The sequence below is a fragment of the Platalea leucorodia genome, assembly GCF_965183815.1.
Source record: "Platalea leucorodia genome assembly, chromosome: 5".
Taxonomy (NCBI): domain Eukaryota; kingdom Metazoa; phylum Chordata; class Aves; order Pelecaniformes; family Threskiornithidae; genus Platalea; species Platalea leucorodia.
Window position 1 is genome coordinate 72586680 of NC_138827.1, and position 24432 is coordinate 72611111.

General features: G+C 42.5%; 1 protein-coding gene across 6 annotated transcripts in view; it reads left to right on the forward strand.

The window, feature by feature from the left end:
- Window positions 1-15881, forward strand: part of PLEKHM3 (pleckstrin homology domain containing M3) — an 88661-nt gene extending 72780 nt beyond the window's left edge. For all 6 annotated transcript variants that reach the window (XM_082312321.1, XM_082312326.1, XM_082312323.1 and 3 more), the window contains 2 exons: window positions 1779-1936; window positions 14150-15881. In XM_082312321.1, the coding sequence (XP_082168447.1) occupies window positions 1779-1936; window positions 14150-14327 (336 nt within the window). In that variant the 3' untranslated portion in view covers window positions 14328-15881. The remainder of the gene's footprint in view (window positions 1-1778; window positions 1937-14149) is intronic.
- The last annotated feature ends 8551 nt before the right edge of the window (window positions 15882-24432 follow it).

Here is a 24432-nt window from a genome sequence, read left to right on the forward strand (position 1 = left end):
GTTCCTTTCCTCCTGTTTATTGAATACTATCAGCTTTCGTGTCTTTCCTCTACTCCCAACTTGTTTGGCTTTCAGACCCTCTGTAACTCGGGAGTCTGCAAGAAAAAAATTTCTTCCTTTAAAATGAAAAACAAAACCCAGCCTAGGGGAGCTAAACTAACTTCTGACCATCCGTTAGAAGGTTAGTAATATCACTACCTTGAACTATGGCTTCATTTTTGTATTTCACGCAGCAGCTTCTCTGCATTGTTTATATTCTGGTTGAAGAGGATCTTCCTATGCCAGGATACAATAGGAACGTCATTTTTCCTCTAGCATGAGCAGATGTCCTATCTGCAGTCCTAGCAATAACACTGCCACTTCCTGTGGGTGCAGATGTTGTCAGCAGGCTTGAGCTGGACGCAGAGAGGGGGCACATTTCAGCCCGCGCCATTCAGCGCCGTCAACATCGACGCTACCTATGCACCTCCTTTTCCACGTGTACTCTTTAGTAGTGGCTATCTCGGCTAGCGGGCAGGAGGTTGCCCTGGAACACAAATTTATTTCCCTTCTACTTTACGCAGGGGAAGAGTGCTTCCAAAATCTCTGTTGTTCATCTCTGCCTTGAACCTTTGCTTTCTCTAGGTTCATTTACACTAAACCCAAATTACAAGTGGTGTGTTACCATATTGAGGGAAGGGGTGCCTGAACTGAATCTGGCACACATTTAAGTGCAAATCTCACCAGTCTTAGGTTTCAGGGCACAGCCCTGTGCAAGCCTTCCATCAGCAATTATGGCATTCTTTTTCTTTTTTATGGGAGGTCACTATCAAATCCTGTGGCACATTTCTATCACGAATCTGGCAGGCTGCCATTCAGACCACAGGAAGCCCGGGAGAGAAGAATATACACTTAGGGCCTTATTCCATCTTCATTATTCCCTACACCAGCAGAATTCCTTAAAGTCTCTGGAAGTTTGATCTGAATGGAAAGTATTTTGCTTGAATAGCACCCCTTGTTGAGGCATTGTCACTGAGTCACAAATTTAGATGAGTGTTGTGGCTAGCAGTTTAATCTATACTGCATGGCCGTTTTTTCACACCAACACAGGGAGTGCTAATCACTTCTAATGGTCTAGCAGGATTGTCTGGCAGTGAGGGACTTCTTGATTTGAGAGCTGGACACTGAAGGAAGAAAACAGGGTTCCTATTGAAGAGTTTATCTGAGAATTTATTCATTTTGGCAATGAGGGGAATATTGTATTTTAATGGTTTTCCATGGGAAACACAACATTACTGAAGGCGGAAAGCCAGGGTTCCATTCACAAAAAAATATGAAAAAAACCTTGTGCTTTGGAGGAAAAGCAACAAAGACAAAACTGCGATTTGTGCGTAAAAAAAAACCAAGAAATGAAAATCATAAATGTCAGGCAGTATCCATAGCTGTCAGTTAGATGATAATATGGAAGCCTTAAGCTCTTTTCCTATCTACTTTTTTGTGCCTTAGTATGTGAATGCGTTGTTGTACTTAAAATGACTACTAACCTTGTATGTTATTGCTGTATAGAGACTTACAGAGAGACAGTAACTTTGTTTTTATGTTTGGATCATTGCCAGTTCATTGGTTACTATTATCACTTGTGATTCTATGGAGCTGAAACTGTTGGGAAGTAACTTTCCTGTTGTTTTAACCAGCAGCGCTTAACCGCATTTCTGTATTAATAAATATTGTCTCAGTCCTTCAGGGAGTTCTAGTCATTATTTGGGGGTTCATTCAATGTTGTCTTCTCCTCATTTCAGGTTATCGAAGGAAAGCTGGCTCCTTTCTTGGGGAAGGTGATCAAGTTTGCCACCTCTCATGTGTACAGCTGCAGCCTTTGTAGTCAAAAGGGTTTCATCTGTGAGATCTGCAACAACGGAGAAATTCTTTACCCCTTTGAGGACATTTCTACAAGCAGGTACCGTAATGTCAGCATACGTTTGACTCGCATATCATATCGTTGTGGATTCTCAGCCTCATGACCTCTTATTTAAATAACTAGGGATTAGATTGCAGTAATGCACATTTCTGGGCAGCTACACTAGATTGATTACTGGTCCAGGGAGGCCACCACGAGTAGACTTGGAAATAGATGGGAAGAGCTACTTCCCAAAGCCCTGTAAGTCTCAGAACAGCTGTTCAAAAAGGGAAAAGTCACGTGTAGCATCACACAGTGTGATTTATCCAAAGCTCTTCTGAGTTTGCAAAGTGTCCTGAAAAGCCAAATGGATTCTCTGGAGTGATTGCAGACATCTTTCTGGTATCCGATGTCACTGGACCCATGATGTACTAGGATTGTCCATCATAAAACAATAGCCATCTATTCTGAAGCATTTCCCTCATGAAATGTTATGGCTAATTCTCTGCTTTCTGTGGGCATACTCCTCTGTGCCTGTGTATGCAAGATTTTTTTTTTTTTTTTTTTTTTTAAAAATGGCATTGCTATTCTCAGGTGGCTACAAAATAAATATAAGCGTATGTCAGTCCTAAGCTAAACAAAAAGAACCTTTATTTCACATTATATGGAGTGGTGGATGCCAGATCAGGGACGGGAGTTGCATGGAAAACCTAGAAGCAAAATGCAGGAAACCAGAGCAGACTTGGCAATGCAGCAGTGTTACTACTCTTTTTCAAAAATGTCTTGGATTTTGAATAAAGGAGAGATTTTTTTTTTTTTTTTTTTTAAACTCAACAGAAAGACAGTAGATCTGACAGCACAGCATTCCTCCATAGATAAGTACTTTTCTGGCTGTTTCAAATACAGTTATTTTAATTTGTTATCCAAAGTGTTCCATTGAAGAGAAAAAAATTGAAGAGCCACCTTTGGAAACAATCAGGACCAGCCTGTTAAAAGAGCTTCATTAAGAATCTGATTCCCCTGCATGCACAAAGATGTTAAATTACAAGTAACCAAGGACTACTCTTCAGGGATTTTCAGCCTGACCTGAGTTTCAAAGACTGTTTGCACATTCTTTTTCCAGACTCTCGTTCGAAAAAATGCATTGACAAAGCAGTGGACATAAGCTAAACAAGGTGTGCAGCTGAGCTCTATAAATGGTTTTCAAGAAAGAATGTATCTAGGATGCATGGTGAGATAGGCTGAGTTAAAAAGAGAGAGACTAAGATGACATAAAACATAAGATGTCTATTGAGGCTGTACAAAAGGCGATTGAAGGTATTCCCGAAAGATTGATGAGAACATGTAAGAGCATTTGGGAAGACAAGTTTACTTGAAGTGTCTGTGCATTTGATTTGTCTGAGGGATTTCTGGTCACAAAAACATTGTTGGGTGTATTTTGTTCCCCCGCCCTTCAGCTGAGATCAGACGTACCTTGCAATTACAGAGTTTAAAACCTTCTGGAATCAAATAGTATTTGTCAGCAGTTCAGTGAAAAGCCAAAAGAAGCTGCTCTAGCTCCTGTTTTTATGTGAATTAGAAGCCAGAAAAGACTTTTGTTCATGTTTCACAAATGTGAAGTCGTGGTTGATGTCATGCCAAGGATAGCAGTCTTCGTTAATGATTTTAAGTAAAACACAATCAGCATGAAAGGTTCTCCAATATTTCTCTTTCTTTTTTTGTCAGAGGTCATCCTGCTTACTCCTTTTGTACTCCTTATCACCAAACCTTGCTTTTATCCCCAGCATTTTTCCATTTCCCTTCCTAGTTAGTTTTCTCATCTCATTACTGCTCGTGTGCGCACATGCACCTCTGTGAAACTAACCAGATTATTTCAGTTCCATCTTTTTGCTCTTTTCCACCTTCAGGCTGGAGGCAAGTCATGCCACCAGAGGAGCTTGTGTGTTTTACCGTGCAGCTCCATCAGCTGCAAGGCAGTGAGGGAGAAGGTCAGGTAGAGGGGTTTTGTGTTTGTTTCCATCTCTTACAGATGAGAGAGATTTCTGAGGTAGGTGTGCTGACCACTACAATGACAAGCGTAAGGTGAGGAGGCTAGTTAGAAATAGGTAGATGTGCAGAGTAACCTGTGGCAGATGCAATGGCAAGTTCACAAAAGGTTCGTGTGAAGACTTGTGATTATACCTGAAATTTCTGATGACGTGTTCAGCTTTCCTTGTTAGTTAAGTGTCATACAGAGCTCTGAGTAAACAGCTCAGATTTGTGATGTAGTTGTACTATTCTGAGTCCACCATTTGCAGTGAGAATTGACTACAATTCCCTTTCTCCATCCTGGTTTTCTGGAATTGCTGTCTACAGCACAGTATTCACATTTTGTACTCAATACTAGACTGTCAAGTACCCTGGCTGTAGCTGCTGAGTTAAGGAGGAAAGAGCACCTGAGCTCTGAAGACCATGTTTTTCCTTCTTGCTTTTGAATGTTGCTCATTCACTTTTGAGCATACTACTAATTCTGCCAGAGAACTGGGCTGTTAGGTTAGAAATACTCAAAAGTGGGTGCATGACAGCTTTTGCAAACTTCACCTCTCCGTTGAATGTTTGAAAAGTGAAGTCTGTTTGTGTGTGGGGGGTGTGTGTGTGTGTCTGTGTCTGTGTTGAGCTGGCATTTGTTTTTCTGGCTACCTCCCCAACGTTTCTCGCTCTTTGGCAAGAAGAGTGACAGCTGTCAGAGCGGCCATTACAGTTCCAAGGTGGTTCTCAGCTGGCTGTTACCTTTCCATCTTCATGGTCTCTTTCAGGTCAGCTTTGAGGTGGAGAGATCGTTTCTCTCCAAAATATTCTCAGCAGTTTCTGGAGCAGTCTTCAGCAGGAATTTATGAAGGATGGGTCTTCTTTAGATAGATACAGCTGAGAGAAAAGGAGGGCCCCTCTTGAGGGCTGGAGTTTCTCTTTGGTCAGGTTATTTGCTTGAGAGTCATTTTTGTCAGTCCTTGAGCAAACAGAGTGAATACCTGGGTTATGCACTCCTCAGGGTTTGAATACACATATATTACATACCCTTCTCTCGCTAATCAGCATGACACATTCCTTTGTTGGCAAACGGTTCCAAACCAAACACAATCAGTTCACTTAATTAGCGGGTCTGTGGGCTGTGCTTGGCAGGCTCTTTACATCCTGCTCAACAATACAACGCAACAGTTTGCTGCCTTGAATGTAAGGGTGGGCTCACAAAGTCATAAGCTTTCTAATGATATTTCCTTTCTGTGGCTTTTCTTGGGAGGTGGCCATTCTGCACAGAGCTAAATGAAAGCCATGATTCAGTAGTTAAACAATTTCTTAAAAATTGTCCCATCCTTTTGGATGCCTCTTCCAGTCAGTTTGATTCCTCTGTCCCCCATTTTCCTCTTTTCTGTCTTACCCATATTTGCATAACAGTTCATCAGGGTTCCTTCTAAATTTCACAATTTCGGCATCTTTTTGAAGGCCTTTAAATCATGAGAACTATATTTAAAGCCTTCTGAGTTAATTGCACATTTCATGGAGCAAATTGCCAGCTAATGTAAACTCGCACAGCTCTGCTTTTGCTGGAGCTCTGGCAACTTAAACAACCTGAGCATCTACCTCCTGTTTTATTTCTTGGACTAAATTTGCCCGGGGCTTAAATTTAGTAAATAAACATATAAAATTATCCTATTATATCACTAATTTTATTTTTACAAGTGTTGTGAAATGAGTTTAAATATCCCTGGTTATAAATCGGCTTAGAGCTATCCTTGCCCATTTGTTAGCAGCCAGGCGCTGTCCTTCAAGTTTTTCTGATATTCCTTGTTCTTCATTAATGTGGTGAAAAGTTTTTGTTTCTTTCTCCTAAAATTAAAAAAAAAAAAAAAAAAAAAAAAGCAGAAGTGAGAAGAAAATGCCTGTGTAGTGGTAATGTTGCCTATAATACGCGGCTGTATTTGTTTTATAACCTAGAACAATTTTTAACAAGTTTTAAGTCTTAAGGAATACTGAGAAAAATACCACTGGAACGAGAATAGAATTATTCATTAAAAAGCGTTTTCTGCCCAATTAGATAATTAAGTAATTATAGTTATGGTTAAGATTATTATATGCTACCCAGTTAATAGTTTTGATCATGCCTTTGTGTCTGCATCCTAGTGACTACTTTCACAGGCAATTTGTTGTGTTTTGCTGGTAAAGCTACTTGCTTCGTTAAGAACTATTTAGTCAATTCCTTGCCTTTTATGTGGTGACTATAGATGCACGTGAACCAAGGAGAGTTGTTCTTTTGTGTTCATATTCATTTATCAAGGCTAAACTGTTTTCTCTTTGCGAAGTTAATTTGTTCTGCAGATCACTTAAGACATGTAGACCTTTTAAGATACAAACCAGAAGACCCAAGTTTAAAATAGACATGCCACAGAACAGGCTTGACTATATCAACCAGCTTGGATGCCTCTATAATCTTTGGCCACCATCCTGATAAGACCTATGAATGTACTTTACACATAGCGAGAAGTCTTACTAAAGGCTCCGAGCCTGTGCTTAGCCTTATGTGCATGCCAAAGTCTTTGCAAGATTACAGGTCACTGTGTTATGGATGCTGTGTCACTGGACAAAAACAGCTTTGAGCATTTGGGAGAACGTTAAAGATAGGTATTAGGTGGAGAGACTGAAATATGTAGTATAGAGCATTTCCAGGAAATACCTTGGCACAGGTCAAAGGCATAACTCAAAGTACATCATTTTCCTTCTTGCTTTGATTAGTTTGTTTTATGCTAGACAGCCTTTCCCCAAGCCCAGCTCACCTGAGCTGTGCTAGTATTTTAGTACCTAATTTCTGAAAGAGCTTAGCTTATCAGATGTCGATAGTTGATTCAAAGCACCCTGAAGTGATCTGCTCAACACTTTCTTTAAAGAAACTTAGGCACCTAACTAGATGTTAAGTTCTCTTGATAATTTGATTTCATCTGAATATGTCAGAACTGGTCAAAATCTTCTGGCCCAGATCTTTTGATTTTTGTCTGTGCAGGGTAGCGCAGTAATGTTATCTAGAATACATAAAAAGAAAGAGATAAAATATACTGACTTTTTCATCAAGCATTGTATTTTGGAACTGAATTAGCTTTAGAGGTTGGTTTTACCTGCCTCATGCCAGAGTGGTGTTAACTAGAATATTCAGCATAAAGGCAGGTATTAATTTCAAGTAGGAAGGTCTCTGCAGTGCTGCCTTCTGCTCTTCCCCGCTGGCTGAACATGGCAGCCATCTCGTTTGCAGCTTCCCTGCTTGCCTTCTTCCTCACTCTAGACATTTCCAACTTGCCAGTCAAGACCTTTTAATTCTTCCTCCTCCTTCCTCATGCAAATTCCCCTTTTAAGATAGACTTCTCCATCTCCCAAATATGATTCCTTGTAGACCAGACAACAGCTTGTCAATTGCTTTTTAGCCCATGAAAGCCAACACTGCCAACTCTAAGTGCTCAGCAATTCTACAATTACATTAAGAATCTTGTTGTTTATACATGTACGTTATTTTTTTAAATGTTATGTTCCTTTTTTCCATCTTGGGTCCAGGTAGGCATGTCTTCCACATTACGGCAGAGCTATGAAGTCCAGGTGCCTTTGCCTTTCTCTTTTATTAAAAGCATAAATCCTGGCTTAATCACAGGATTTCCAGACTTGAGACTTACAGAAAAATGAAAAATAATAGAATCGTGCAGTCACATCATAATGGTTGAGGGCAGTATGTTAATATTACTATTAGTAGTATTGCCTGACTCTTTGCTTTTAGGTCTTCAACCACCACTTTGTGAATAGTTCATTAATAATAGGAGAGGTAGAGGGGCAAAGTCCAGTTCATGGTGTGGCAGCTAGCAGAGGCAAAGGATATACGTCTGAGCAAGGTAAACACTCGAATCTCTGTGGCATCTCAGCCTCTCCAGTGGTTTGCAGGTATGGATCTACCATGTGTAGGGCTTTTCCCCTTTCCCAAGTAACCTAGCTCCACTGACTAAAGCGTAATCACATGAGTTTCAGATTAAATGTTTTCGTACTGATTTTAGTGTCCCTTTACTGATCTCTTGTGAACTGCTGTGTACAGGCCACATTACTTGGCTTGGGATTTCTGAACTTGGGCAACTCGCAAAGTGCAGTACTGAGGTCGACAGTCAGTCCTTAGTTCTGCTGGACACTGGTATGGAAATATACCTAGATAAGTGTAGCATAAATCCCTGCAGCCACAGCTGGGGAGGAGCTGAGGACATGCTTCTGTCCTTATAGGATCAGGAGTGACAGAGCTCTGCGAAGAGGGGTCTGGGAGCTGCAGGATCCCTTCCCTCATTTGTGAGGCTTTAATATTTCTGACCACTTTGCACATCTGTTGGATGCAGTCAACCTTGGCAATGGGTGCTGGCATGACAGGATGAGGGGCAAGAGATGAGGAGGAACACAGTGGCAAGCCCTGGGTGGCCGAGCCAGGATAGGGGCTTATTCATTCATCCTCCCCCCCTGCCTAGGGTGCTTCTCCAGCAGCTCAGTCTAACCCTTGCTGGGTGAAAGGGACCCTGGCCTGGCAGTTTTCATGCAGGGACACCGGGTAGTGTGTCATTCAGCCATCCTGGGGTGTCATTACTAGAACAGCAGTGGTGGTGGTGTTCACAGATGCCACGTCAGGCTGTGTGTGGGCTGGTCCCTGCGGCTGTTCCAGAGGCGCGAACCGCAGGCGCTCTACTTGGTGAGACCCATCAGCACGGGCTGGCGGTCACTGTACACCCCTTGCTAGCTGCCACTTGTAACCAGCTCACCCCTCTGCATCGTTTCCCCCAGCACACGAGCTGGGCCGATGGTTGGCAGTTGCAGTTATTTCTGTACCCTCCAGGGCCGGCCCAGGACCCAGCCACGCCATTATACATGAGGAGTGTCTTCGAGCTCTGCTGGCATGTCAAGGGTAACCCCCATCTGATGAGCACGTATATGGAAAGGAAAACTATGATTATGCTTTGAATCACTGCTGGTTCCCTGGACACTGAATTAATCATTTAGAGTGAATTTCAGGCATGTAACAAATTGAGGGGCTGGGTAGCGGGCTCTGCTCTGTTTTTGTTTGGCCTTTTTTTTTCCCCCCTCTTCAGAGGAAAGTTTTTCAAAAGCAAGGCTGAAGTATTAATAGTTTTTAAGTATGGTATGTGAAAAAAACCCTGTGTCTAGTAAAGACTGTAAGGGTGTCATACAAGGCATTATCTTAACAAGCGCCTTATAGGGACAAATCAATGTCATATTAGTGCCAACTTTCTTCCATTCATTACTACACGGGCGTCCCTCCCTAGGCAGGCTGGTTCCTAGGCAACTGTAATAATATTGCTGCACGTGTGTGTCAGGCATTGATTGCCTTTGGGGCTTTTTTTGTGTTGTAAGTGAACACAAGCTAGTCCATTTTCTTTTTGTGTTCTGCTAAAGTCTCTGAGAGTTTTGAAGGGCGCGTCTGTGATATTCACAGCTGAGCAATTCAGAAATACTTCCAGTCAGGCACATGTGCATAGCCTGGGATGGTCGTCATGCTGCAATCCCTAGGCAAGGCTTACTTCAGCTACTGTGGTTTGCTCTTTGGGGTTTTTTAATAGCCAAGTTACAGGTGGCTTAGTATTCTGGATGCTTGGAGAAAGTATAGTGTTACCTGAAGAAAACATAATGAACAACCCCAGTTTATCTTGTTTTTACTCTGCATGGAGGGAAAGGAAAAAACCTGACGAGTTCTAGTCAATGAAGGGTTCGGCCCTAAATCAAATCCTTACTGAAATTCCTTTCAAGGGATCACTCGCTTGAACAAACGTGTGCAAGATCTGGCACAGAGGAAGTGGGTTTTTTATATGAAAAAATGAAAGTTAATGTATAAAATTGCAAGAGAAAGGATGGTGGGTGAATATGGCACTGCAGTGAGACAGGGGAGCTCTTTGACCTTCTCAGCTCTTCTAAGAGCTCCTGGCTGACCTTGAGCAAGGCAGTTGACCTTGTGTTTCCCGTTTATGAGGTGGGAATGGTGGTGTAGCTGTCATCCACCGTTTGTTCATTTCAGGGACAAACAACATAACCATGAGCTGCTTTAATTCCCCACTTGGTGTTTGGAAGCCAGACAGGTACAGCCCTGTGTGTGGTTCTGAAGCTGTCCTAATAAACCTTGCCAGTCCCAGTAGCTTCATCCCAAGATGGTCATGCTGGCCAGTCTGTCAACCTGTAAGGTTCCTAGGAGACAAATAAAACTGTCTTTCAGATGACATCCTGAGCCACCAGTTGATCATCCCTGGTTTATTTTGTCTGCTTAAGGCGGAAGGTCTTTGAGGCCTCTTTGTGTTGCATCCCACCTCTTTGGGCACCTGATCTTACCCATGGGCACCTAAATGGTGGTGCAGTACAGAGGAGAAATATGAGTAAAATCAATTGGTTGTGCAGAGTCTACAATTACTTGAGCCATAAGCCTGTGAAATATGTGTGGGAAGCATGAGAAGAATTTGCCAGAATTTACAATTTACCAAATATTTATATGTATATGTTTCAAATGCCCAGACTTAATGGGAGATACTAACATCGGCATTTCCTCAGCACACGAGGAATGATTTTATGCTTTTAATGTAGAAAGGCTTTTCTTCTGTAACTAGTAATGATAATAATAAGAGCATTATAATGCCTGTCTGACTGTGGAGAGCTTTGTCCTTTCTCTCTTACACTTTTTAGTGCAATAGAAATTATTTAGAGGATTGAATAATTCTCTGCATTTCTATTACTCTGGTGTTCAAACAAGTAAAACATCCTTAAAACATAAAACACCCCCTATAGTCTCAACAGAAATTGAGTTGGTCAGGAAAGAGAAAAAAAGAGAGAAAACACTGAAATAGAGAGAAATATTTCAGATGCCTTCTTAGAGGACTGCAAGTCTGTATGAAAACAACATGCAATGTTCACCAGTTCTTCAAATGATGTTTGAAAAATAGCAAGATGCTGTTAATGTGCAGTATCGCAATATCATTCATTAAAGAAGGAAACATGAAAGGCCTGAATGGCAGTGGGCTCATCAGCTTATTATCAGTGGTGTATAGAAGTCTCACAAAAGGTGCGGGGACTTTTTGGTCTCTAGCCAAAGAAGAAGTCAGGATTCAGAAATAGTACCTGCACTGTGAATTACCTATGACAACAACAAGAGTTAAGGGAAAGATAACTAAGTGTAGTGAACTATTACGTGAGCCTTTTATAGACTACAAAATGTATTTTTTTCTCCAGAGAAATAAAAGCATTTTAGAATACTGAGGCTTGAAAACAGTAAAGAAAAACTGTGACTCTCACAGGTGGAGATAAAATTAGATGTCAGGATTAAATAAGAAGCAATCTATTTGTAATACTCTAAGAAGGAATATCTTTTTGGTGGGGTCTTTGGTATCACTGGAAAATTTCTCCCAGTGAGATTAGGAATGGTCAACCAGTTGACATTTCCAGGGTCAGTTAAGACTGACTCTATTTGATATGGTGAAAAGCAAAGCCGTAGGTGGCTTGGGGTAGTATAGCTCCATCACTTTAAAGGGAGTCACTTACCGTTTGTCCAAAGGCAGAGCAAGATCAGCATTGCCCCCCTGCCCCAGTGGCTGAGTTTCTTTAGCAGCGAGGGGATACAAGCATGCGGTGGAGGCTGACCCAGGTATCCTCTCGACCTGTCCCTGTGGAGAGCAAGAGGCAGCTTGCCAATTCAGAGCACTGTTTTTCCAGGCTGCTGTTTTGTTGTCATCTGCACACCAAGAGTACATCAGCCTTCACCGGAGAAAGCAGAAAATAGGTCTTCAGAGTGGCAGTCAGGCGTGGGGGCACCAGAAGGGGCCGACGGTGGTCACGATGGCTGCCGGTGCAGTGGGCTGTGAGATCCGGGGCTGGCTGTTTGCACTGCCTCTGGTTAGTGCCTGACAGTGTCAGAGCTTCAGCTATTGCACCCTCTCTAATAAATAACAGTGCAGACATTTCTTCTCTCTCTTTTGGTTCTGAGTGATGTGTGAGAAGTTTGTTAATTTTTTCCACTGAGCTTATTTCCAAAAAATGAATTAATATTCATTTAAACACCATCAATCTTTGTTTTCTCTGCCGATGGCCTTGGCTGGGGAGAGCAGGTGTGCTGGCTCCTCCCTTATCCCGCTCCATTCATTTCAGCAGCAATTTCTGATAAATTTTGTCACCTCCATGCGTACTGTAGAGAAATACTGAGCGAGCATAGGGAGTGGCAACGTGAGAGCTCAGAATTACACTCCTCATCAATCATTACCCTCTAGCAACTTCCAGAGCGCCGTAAATTGCTGACTAACAAGGGAGCATTAGCTTGATAAAATCACCATTAGTGTCAATTCAGAATGATGTAAAGTTTTAAAGACACTGCTGTCCTCTCTGTCTCTCCCTCTGTTCGTGGAGATCCCAGTCCAGCAAAGCACGTAAGCACATGCTTAATTGTAGGCAGATCAGTAATCCCAAGGAAACCACTGGCGTATGAGTCCTAAGCGTGTGTTTATGTGCTTCACTGGATCAGGGCCATAACACAGACTCTCTGAGCACAGAAATGATAAATATCTCTGTGTGAGCCAGTTTCTTGATTCAAACCCAGATTTAGACTCACTAGCTGGACTTAGAAATATGACAGTCAAGTTCTACTGCAAGAGAGCATAGTGGTTAGTAGATATACGGCATTATACTTAGCCTCTTTAACCTTCCTTTTCTTACTTGTTATTTGAGTTTTATCAGTTTGTGCTAGCTAGAAGCGTGTGTCTCTAAATCTCTGCATAACCTTCTCAAAGCTCTGCAGTTACTAAAATTTAGACCATGTTTGGACCCATGCATAAAACTTAAAGTGCAGCCAGATCAGGAACAGTTTTTTAAAAGTTACAGGTGAGATGCAGATGCAGCTAATATAGCTAACAGGTTGTATTAGCTTGTGGACTTCTCTCAGTATTGCCAGACTGCATACCAAATACTACAATTTGCCTTATGGCTTCTCAGTGTTGGGGGTTTGTTTCTTCATGTTTTCAATTTTTCTTCACAGTCTTGACTACAAGAACCTTATTTCTAAGAAAAAAAAGAAAAAAACACAGCAAAAAAAGCTCAAAGCAAACAAACAAAAAAAACCACTAGAGAGATAAAAATGGACACTTGGATTCTTGTATAGTCATTTGATTACAATAGCTGTGAAAAAGGAAGAGTGCGAGGCATTTTGAGACTTCCCACAGAATCACCAGGGTGACTGGCGCCCCTCATTTGTATTTCAAAATTGCTCTAAAGTTTGATGTTTGTTGCTTTCATTATTTGATTATCCAACTGGAATCTAAGACTTTGTACCTCTAACACTGTCATCCTTTTATTTTTTTCATTTGGTTACAAAGCTGTAGTGACTTACTCCTCACTACAGATAGTCATTTGCATTGAAAGGCTGAGAATGTCCATTTAGTTGTAGCCCACTCCATGATCACCAGATGTTTCATTGCTCCACAGCCATCTGGAACTGGGGCTTGATCTGCTGTGACATTACATCCATTGCCTCAGAGTGCCCCAAAAGTAATCCACTCATCTCGTTTGAGCAGTTGATTTGTCTGAAATCATAATACCACATTTGAGAACAGAATAGCACGCCTTTGAATGCCAGAAGCTATAATTGTGTCGATCTAGTCCCATCTTTCACAGGACACAGAGCAGAAAATATCACCTACGTCTGTTTCATTTTTTACTTTGTGGAATGACTACTTCTCCTGCCGGTGAAGTGCACTGTACTTTTACTCTTTCCAGAACAGCTGACCATTGGAACTTCAATGAGGAAAATGTCATGTCTTAACTGTTGCAAATGCTCAAATATATCTTAATGGAAATGCATATTGTTACTCTTAATTTACAAACCCAATCAGCAAACTTGTCTTTCATAAAACAAAATTGATGTCTATTCTGTGACAGACCTGAATGCTAGTTAATAAGAAGATTAATCCTTCTAAACATTTCTGTCTGTGAAGCAGAAGTGCTGGGACAGATTCTCAGCAACTGCAGATGGATGCAAGTCAACTTATTTTAGTCGTCCTGAGTAGCTTTACACCGGCAGAGGTGTGGGCAAGCCAGTGTCTTTTACCATTCCACTCTTTTGAAACATAGCACTCTTTGAGCTACCAGAACTGTTTGAAGGAATGTCTACTGCCCACAATCCATGTGAAGCCCATTGCATGCTCTGGTCCTATTTTGTCATTCAATTTTGACACTAATTTGTGTTTGCAGGTGTGAAAGCTGTGGTGCTGTCTTCCACTCTGAGTGCAAAGTGAAGGCTGTACCATGCCCCAGGTGTGTGCGTAAAGAATTGCAGAAGAAGCAGAAATCCTTCTGGAGGCGACTGAATATGGATGAAAACTTCGAAGAGTCTTGCAACATGTTTGAGTTGTCATATCAGAACACATGAGTTCCTTAAGGCAGTGGCCAGCCTGAAGAGAATCCCTTTCCTAGCTGCCAGCTCAAGCAACTTCTCAGCTTAGCCAGGCAGAAATCTTTTTGCAAAATAATATCTGACCTTCTTCATCTGTGAATAACAGCTGCCAAAGTGGCCGTAAAGCCTTCTTGGCTTTGAAATACCAATGGCTAAACTGCATTTTGCGTTGAAGTCCAGCCGCTAGCTCTCATACAAAATGTGGTTTACTTGAAACGCTTTAGGTCTAGCTAATTAAGCACCCAACTTTTTCTTTTCCACCTCTGGAGAAGACTTTTCTTCAAGGCAGAAAATATTTGCTGCCATGACCACATTATTTTTTATGTTGTTCATTTAGAATTGATGAATGATCGACTTATTTATGTGTATTATTTATTTATTATTATCCTTGGCAGAGGTTCTGGTGAGGTGTTTCACAGAACCCAGTAGGGCAGGAATGATTTTAAACCCACCTGCTCCTTCTGATGTGGACATGTGGTTCCATTTCCTCGTGTTTCCAGAGAGCTATTTTTAAAGCATCAGTGCATTTACATGTCACTTCTCCCTGAGGAAGGAAAAGTATCTCCCATCAAACCTTATTCAGGGTGCTTGCAAACATAAAACGCAGAGTAATTCCTTCAGCTATGTTTATATATTTATAACCACCCCAGTGAACTATTCCATACACAGATAAGCAGGGGACTTGCTGCTCTTTTTGTTCAGGCTGGGTATGTCGGTCAAACTCTGTCACTGAAGTCCATTGAGTTTTACCCTGGTTATTCTTGATCTATCTATGTGAGGTCACGTCCTCACCTTCAGTAACATGATGTTGGTTCTGACCTCCTGCTATTCTTGCATTTTAAGACATTTTAAGTGTCCACATTGGGTTTGTTTTTATTTTGTGAAGTTTTAAATGTTTCTCTAACCTGAACCTGTTAGACTGATAGGCGGGAAAGTGGTCTCACCCACGTTAGTTAGAAAATACCTCCAAAATTGTGAAACACTAGTTTGCTGTGCTCATGTGCAATTTGTGTCCTGCGTTCTTTGCGAGCTCTAAGGGATTTTATACTTCTGTAGTGATTTCCGTGGTGGAGAGCAAAGTTCCTTGCAGTATGGTTCTGCTCCACACACCTGGAACACCGAAGTATTAAACACGGTAAATTACATATATTGTGAAAGGGGAGTACGTGATGGATTTAGCTGGGGAGATGTGTGTCGTCACTGGCAGTATGTTTAATTCATTGCGGCTTCACCTCCAGTGAGCACTTGGAGATCCTCCGCTCTGCAGTCCACATTCTTAACTCTTTCTCCAGACCCTGCAGTAATGTGTGTATTACGTACATATGAAAGCATTCCCATATATATACACGTACATCTATATACAGAAAGCAAATATGGTTTCAGGAGAAAAAAGCCAGTCACATGCATGCGTATTTTTCCCCTCTTCTCGCATAGGTTTGTGAAAATGCAGGACACTGGTCTTTGCTTCCTATATAATCTGCAGGCTGTTGTATTCAAGGCAGAAAGCAGTCTTGATCATTGAAGCACTAATTGTGGAAATATTTTAAATAAAAGAACAGGGTACATCATGCTTACATGAAAAGGTAGAATGCTACAATGAATTGCCTTGTACTGGAGCATAAGTGGTTACCTTTTCCAGCCTCCATTCGAAGAAAGTAGCTGAATCTGAGCTTCCTCGAATTTGAGTGCAACTACTATATATATATAGAAGCATGTTTATACCTGTATGCATCAGACAACCAGTGCCTTTCTTTTCCAGAAGTCCTTCTCGCAGTGGGATTCTTTGGAAGGAAGTGAGGGTTTTCCCATGTTCTTGGCAAAGTAGTATAGGGATTCCTGTATTTAATAGACCTGGTGAATCATGCACCTTTGTCACTAAAATTAATACTTCCCTTACACAGGGATGTCTCTGTCTCAGCTCACTGTTCCTCATGTGAAATGAGTTTCTTTCGGCTATCATCCTTGAAGATACGTTCCTTGCAAGTCCATTCCCACATGAAGAATTCCCTGCATGTTCACAAATGCAAACACTGGGGAAGTATTGTGGAATTAGTCATGCAAACAGGAACTGCAGTGGTACTGGCTGAATAAACAGTACGCTCCCATGTTTTTCAGCATGTGTCACTACAACTAGGCCTGTGGCAAAGCCAGTAGCTCTGAAACTGTCAGAATCTGGCAGGGACTATTTTGAATTAGCTCTAGGCATAATGGCGGGTCATTAAAGAAAAAAGGTGGTGTTTTTCCTATCATCGTGCTCTAGTATTTAAGATACCTTACAGCACTGGTTCATGTCCAGCTCAGTTTAGAGAAGGCTGCTTGTGTGCACTGTCAAAAACCTTACGGAGTCAAGGACTCAAGGTTCAGACATTGCAAACTATTAGTTACTTTGACAGATGTCCGGATCTCCAAAGTACCAGTTGTGTGGGTGGTTAGATATTCTGGTTGAATTCTGGAATAACAACGTAGACAGCACTGGAGTTGCTCTGGGTTTGTATAGGTATTACAGAACAGTTTCTTTGCTAATTGAGATTTACAGAAAAAAAGAGTATGATGTCAACGAAACTGCGGGAGTTAGTCATGAGTCCGGAACTACTGCCATTACTAGCGGCAAAGAGCAAAAGCGTGTTGTTGCGATATGCTGGCAGCACCCAAAGCTTTATGTAAAAGGATACTGTACAATACAGATCAGATTCATTTCTTTAAAATCCAATGTTGTTGTAAACAAGCCAGTTTCTAAAATGGATACACGTTCACTTGTACCTTGGAAAAGTAATATAGCTTCTCACGGTAGCTGTAGGAGCAGACCGTAATGTGGAAGATGCTTTCCTCTCAGGGATGCCTAGCTCCTATCAAAAAAAGTTATTCCATATGAACGGGTAAGATAAAGTCTTCTGTCACTGCCTTTCATAAGCATAATGAAAGGCTTGATCCTGCCCTCAGAAGGTGCCGATGCAGTAGGAACAAGCCCCGTTCGTTTTTCAGGATTGCAAGGCAAACGAATGAACTGAAACTACTGCTCACGTTACTAACGTGAGTCACAAGAGCCAACTCAAAAAGGACGGTTTTCCTGCAAGAGCCATCTGCTAGCAGGAGACTCAGCCTGCGGTTTTGTAGGTGATTTGGGTTTCAGACAACGCTGTACCCTTGCGTGGTTGTTTCTGCTCTACTATCAGTGCTGCATGCTGGTCCCCAGTGCTACTCTTCCCATAGCCTGCATGTGGCTCTGCGCTGCAGACTTCTGGGTGGGCATCAGCTGGAAAAGCACCCGGGGTCTTTCCAGATTGCACAACTCTTCCCACACACACACACAGGTGAAATTACGTATTGGTACTTCTAGTCTCATCCTACCCACGCATGAAATAAATTTGAACAATAGCATTTCATTGTGAATCAAGAATAAAATGTGGTGTTTGTCTCCTTCACAGAGAAGGTGCTTTCATAGCTGACGGAGGAGGAATTGATCTGTACATCCAGTTACTGCTTTTCCTTGTACAGAACTTGTAATCAGTGTAGAAATAGGGTGCTTCACTGCAATGGACTATAGCCTGACCCTCTACAACTACTTAGAAACTTCTCATCTCAGTTTAGTTAGTCTGAGATTATTTTAATCTAGGACACTGTAGAGATCCTTATTCAAGTCTCTTTTCCTCTTTACCCTGACCCTCCAGCTTTCTTTCAATGGGGAGAAGGACCCACCTAGGGGATGCAAACAGCAGCTTTATATTATCAACCTATAAAAAGAGAAATTTGGATCTCTCATGTAGAAATCTTTCTATTGCTTTTCTTTGTCTGTCTTAGGTGATGAAAAATGATGGCTTTGTGATGTGACACAGTATCCTGGCTGGCATATACCAAAATGAGCTCATTGCTGGGATGACAGGAATTGGCAGTTGTGAGGGTTTCCTAGATAAGTGAGAGAAGGTACTTTTTGGTGAGGAACTTGAGTTTTTCAGAATACTCCACAAGTTCTGGTGGCACTGTTAGGAGTGAATCATCAGGGTACCTCTAGAGCTTCTCTTGTCAAGGCTTCTCTTAATATCAGGATACTGTGTGTATTATAATGGATTGATGATAATGTCCTGAAAGACTTAGAAAAAAAAAGCAGAGGATGTCTGTTTACAATGAAATGGGGAAGCTGCACAGTTGTATTTTGCTTTTTCCCTGTGGCAACAGAAGCCACCGAGAATTTCCAGGGCTTCCCAAGGTCATGGCCTGGATTGCAGCCAACTGTTGATCTGTATAGAAGAAATGTAATCAAATAATCATCATAATCTTCTCTCTTTTTTCCTGCTGCTCAGCTGCAAGCCAGTCCCCTCTCTCTCTTTCACTGTCTCTGTCCCTGTCTTCACTCACAGTGCTGAGCCTACAGCTAGGCTTTGAGCTTCATAGCTCATTGTGTTGCTTTTGAACCAGTCGAGTCTGATCATTCTCTCCTTCGTAATTTGCCTTCCAGTTTTCCCTTCCCAGTAGGAGTGCCTTACAGTACTGTATATTAGTATCTACCTTCCTGTTTTGGATTTCCTGATTTAATCTTGTAGGCTTAAACTGAAACTCTCCCGTGGCTGCGCGTGCTTTTTTGCAGGGGCAGCTGAGTAAATCGGTTTGCTTGTTTTGCCCTCATTAAGTGAGCTCTACAGGCTGTGTATACCAGCTCTGAAGACACCAAGCTGCATGGAAACCCCTCACTTTTGCTCAATTTGGTGCCTTAAATTTTCAAAAGCGAAGAATTTTGTCAGGAATGCTCTGCCATGATGCAGCGTGTTTGGCATTGGAGCTCACAACCCTTGCTCATGGAAGTTTCCATCTTGCTAGGAGTGGTGACCATAAAATTTGTTTACTATCTGTGCTTTGAGAGGGAAATATGAGAAAGGATAGCATGGATATGGCATTGGTTTTTATTACCTGTATTTTGGAGACTAGCTGGGCTTCTCTTCAGCCAGAAATGTGGTTGTGCTTATGTGAGACCTTTAGGAGCTGTGCATATATAATAATGGCAAGCACTGGGCATTAAAACAGGATCAGGTCATGTGCAATTTTGCTCCTCCTGGAACCACTGGCTAGTCCATGCCATGTGGCAAGGGACTCCCGTAGGGCTCTCCCTACCCGTATGGCACAGCTGGGTCCAGTGCTGTGGGAGCAAAGGCTTTTCCTCAAATCTTAATGCAGCCTGGTTCCCTGAAGGCTAACCCAGTGAGGGTTTGGGCAGCATTACCTTAGAGAGAGGGTTAACCTGCTTAAATTTTAGCATTATTTGCTAAAGTATGTGGCTAGCTCTTCCAGCATGTGTTAGCCCTGGGTACATGTCCATACTGAGTGTGATCTTTTAAGTCCATGTTTGACACCAGTAGCAGGAATCCCGTTAGACAATGGCAGTGCTGTCGCTGCATTTTAGCAGTGTAGCGAGGAGACAGCCCAGATGATAACGTGCGAAGTCCGTCTTTACTTGAAAACCCTGGTGTGCACACACTAGCTTGGGTCGTATCTTAAAATGCCAGTTTCGTCCAAATTCCTTAGGGTGGCCATTAATCCAAATGGCAAAGATGCCACTTGTGGGCAGCATCAGAGAAATCCAGGCCTGGAAAGCTATCAGCTGTCCAGGACCAAAGTGTATTAGACCTCGTCTAAGTGCACAAGTGTCAGTGGCTCAATTATTTATTTATTCCTGTCTAATCAACGCATTCAACCAATGTAAATCCTTGAATACACAGCGTTGTTTTGGTGGAAAAAGGATTGGTTTCCGTTTGGCTTATGTGCTTGTCTACAAAGTCGATCTCGCTTAAATTAAAGTGTTTTCAGACTGATTTTTAACGGCATTGATACCTGTGATATCAGGTTAGCTTATACCAGTCCCTTCTATACTTGAGCTAAGCAAAAGTAAGAATTCATGAGGAAAATGTGTGTTTGACAGGTTTTAGGTGATAAAGGCAGCTTCCAAATCAACTTTAGTTCAGTCGAGGCAGTTGGAGGCTGGGGGAAGCCGGGCGTGAGCAGCAGAGCGCAGCAGCTGGTGCTGTCCCTGGCAGCCCGGGCTTTCCTTCGCGCCGGAGCACCAGCTCACCTGCAGCACTTGCAATGGATTTTAGCATCACTGGCAGCGCACCTTGAGTTTTTGGAAAAACATGATGTGTGTGTGCTACTCTGTTAACTTATTGGCATCATCGTTATGTGTGTTTCATTGTTCTTATGTTTGTTCGTTTGTTTTTTTTTTTTACTTTTGACAAGGATTTTTTTAAATTATCTGCAACTATTAGGCAATAGTCTTAATTTATTATTGATGTATAATAATGTTATAATTTAAATTCAGTGAGTTGAATTGCTTGTTGACACTTGAGCAGGGTTTGTTTGGGTTCATTTGTGACAGAATCAGAGCACCAGTCCCTCATGTATAAAGGCAACTCTCAATAAACACTAAAAAAAAGTTACTTGTCCTTTTTAATTTGCCTTCTGGTGGGTACTGCATCATGGGTAGGACAAGTTTTGAAAGAGTGCTAGTTTCCTTAAAAATGCTAATCTGCTGGTGAAAGTCTTCCAAATCTAAGCAAATTATGATATTTACTGTTCCTGGGTCTGAGCCAGGACGTCTCTGGAAATAATGACTGCATCAGGCTTTGTATGTTTGGATTCCCAGTTAAATCTCTTAAGTGTTTTTTGAAAGCCACAAATGCCTGGATTTTTAATGGTGCTGACCCCCAACAGCTCCCAGGGGAGCTTATTGGGAGCTGTTGTTGTCGGGCACCTTTGGATATGGAGCTCCTAGGAGGCACGCGGGAGGCAGAGGGAGGCAGCTCCCCACCGCGTGGCTGTCACGTGGACCTCTGCCAAAAGGGTCCAGGCTGAGGGCCCTGAATCCTAAGCAAGGGAGGTATCTCCCAGCTGGACTGAAAGGCCCACTGAAGGGCTGGGAGGGCAGGATTTTCCCCACGTTGCAAGGGTTCTCCAACCCACAGATGTAAAGCAGGCATGATTCCTGCTCTTCTGGGCTGCTTCTTCCAGTGCAGCAGCGGAGGAGCTTCTGCAGCTCCCTGGAGCTGTGGATTTGGTGACTGTAAGGATTGCAGTGCTGAGCTGTGGTGGAGCTCGTGGGCCTAAACCCCCTGCCTGAGGGTCCCCAAAGAAATCCATGCCTAGCCCCACGTTCTCGTGGCCTTCAAAGAGAAGGATATCTCCTCTCCCTCACTGCCCTCCTGCCCCTCCTCAGAAAGACCAGAAGTCCACCAGGAATGTCAATCCTCTCTCCTGCAGGAACCTTTGGACTTCATCCCTGTGATGAAATCGGCTACAAGCAAGGAGTTAATGTTTGACCGGGACCATACAAGCTGCACGAGAAAACCATGTGCAAGACCTTCTCTTCCTCCTTATTTGCTTTACAAGGTGAGCAAATTCCATTATGACGTCTCCTTCCCCTTTCACTGCCGCCTCCCATCACTTCATCCTGTAAGCAATGGTGGGAAAAAGCATGAACACAGAGCAGAGACCATGGGGTCTAGGGAGCCCTGAGAGGAGCACTTTGCTTGGGTTTTTTTCTGGCCTCCTGTGGCTGTATTTACCCAGCTGCTTCTCTCCTCCTTGCCCCTTCCCAGCCTCTCTGTTGTGCTCTGTTACAGTGTATGAACCATCACTGAAATGAGCTGCTGAAGGGACATACTCCAATAGCTGTCATGAGCAACTTGGCTGGAGTTTCAAGGAACATTTCTTTGGTTTCAGTCAGGAGCTAAAGTGGTGGGATTTTTCTCCCTGTTGTACATTGTCATTATGTGAAAGCTGTGCCCTCCGGTGAAGTGTAACTCTGCCAATAAAACCTTACATTGGCAGCCCTGTTCGTAACTCCTGCACGCACAGCCCCAAAAGCAATGCTTTTTGGGTTGTTCTGTTAACCGTTTGTGTTAATTTACCAGCTAGCCTTTAACGCAGCAGGCCACAGAAAATACCAGTCAGACTGTGAATTGTCTGAAAGGTCAGGACGGTTCATTTTTAAAAAGTTACCCTTCTAGCTCTTAGACCAACATTAACAGTATTTGGTTAATACGGGAAGTTGACTGGTTTTCTAAAAGGTGGCAGAACTGAAATGCAGCCCTTCTTCTGGGAATAAGCGACAGTGTCCACAAATTTATGAAGTCTTGAGGATACCGTCTAAAATAATAAATCAAATGGTACAAGCTCCCTGTCCAGAACTGAGCTCCACGCTCAAGGAAACAAATATTTTTTTTTCTTTCAACTTTTCCATAACATGTATGATACAATCCCAATTACAGTATAGTAATAGATTAACCCAAATGGAGCTAGCTTCCTCCTTCTTTCCTTAGGGACGGAGAGGGACCTTCCAGGTCTGAGGCTTACCATACCTTTTCAGTGAAAGGCACTCTGACGGCAAATGAAAATATTCTGGGAGTGTGTGTACATAGCTCTGGACTGTCTTTTAAAAATAGTTTTTGTTTAACTAAATACTCTCCAAAATAGTGGTCCCATCTAGAGGCCTGAGCATTACCACTGTGAGAAGGTGGTGAAAAACATCTCAGATAATCAGGTGTCACAAGTAAAACCAGACAAAGTCTCCAAGGCAAGCAGGAGTAAATTCCAAACATTTTCAGCGTAGACAAATATAAAACTTGGCATTGAGGCTGTAAACATGCTAAAAAGTCAGTCCGCTGTTTATAGTAAGTGACTTGATTTTCTATGATTGAGTTTGAGTCATTAGCCTCAGATATTAAAAATGAAGTTGTGAGACTCATGTGGAAAGCAAGAAAAGTCAGATCATAGAATCATAGAATGCTTTGGGATGGAATCCCTTCCCTTTAAAGGTCATCTAGTCCATCCCCCCTGCAATGGGCAGGGACAGCCACAACTCGATCAGGTTGCTCAGAGCCCCATCCAGCCTGGCCTTGAATGTTTCCAAGGATGGGGCATCTACCACCTCTCTGGGCAACCCGTTCCAGTGTTGCACTACCCTCATTGTAAAAAATTTCTTCCTTATATCCAGTCTGAATCTACCCTCTTTTAGTTTAAAACCACTACCCCTTGTCTTATTGCTACTGACCCTGCTAAAAAGTCTGTCCCCATCTTTCTTATAAGCCCCCTTTAAGTACTGCAAGGCTGCAATAAGGCCTCCCCGCAGCCTTCTCTTCTCCAGGCTGAACAGCCCCAGCTCTTTCAGCCTTTCCTCATAAGAGAGGTGTCCCATCCCTCTGATCGTTTTTGTGGCCTCCTCTGGACCCGCTCCAACAGGTCCATGTCCTTCTTGTACTGAGGACCCCAGAGCTGGACATAAGATAAGAGCTTGTGTTAAGGGCTGAACTTTCATTGACTCGAAAGTTCTCAGGTGTTTATCAGATAGGTACGATACGATGTATTTACAGGTGAATAAGAAGGAATTGTTCGTAAAGTTAAGTATTGCTTAAAAATAAGAAAGTGCAAGTTACTGAATCTGTGTAAGAAAGTAATTAATAGATGTAATCAGTGTGCATGGAGCAGCTCAGTCCAAAGTGCTTTCATAGCACTAGAAGTTGTTAAGTTAATCATCTCCTTTGTGACTGACGCTGCAGGCGGGTACCTAAAGGACAGCAACTAAGTCACGAAACGTGACGAGTGTCTCTCCACTGAACTGTGCCTTGCCCTGCAAGTAATCCCACTGATTTCTGAGAGCAGGGCGTGCAGACTCCTGCAGGAGCAAGGTTAGGATGGAAGAACTGAGACCCCAGCACGCACCATTCTGTCATCAAACATCGGCACACAATTGCTTGTGACACTGGTGGATATTGTTTGTTGTGTACATATTGCAAAATGTCCTGTTCTGACTTGGACTCTGCAATTCTGAAGAGCACTCCTCTCTGATTTAACATATGGCATAGTCGATCCTTTAAGCAGATACAAGTTCTGCTGACTCCAATGAAGGCTGCAGTTTGTGAAAGACCCAGAGCTGGGCTCTCAGTATTTAGAGACATGAGCTGTAGCAGTGCATAAAATTGGCAGATTCCTTGTAAAATGCATGTGCATCTAGCACAGAGTTAAGCCTGAGTGACAGCAGGTGAAACAGGGCGAAAGTATAATAAAATATGGGTCTCTGCTGTAGGTATTTATACAGTAT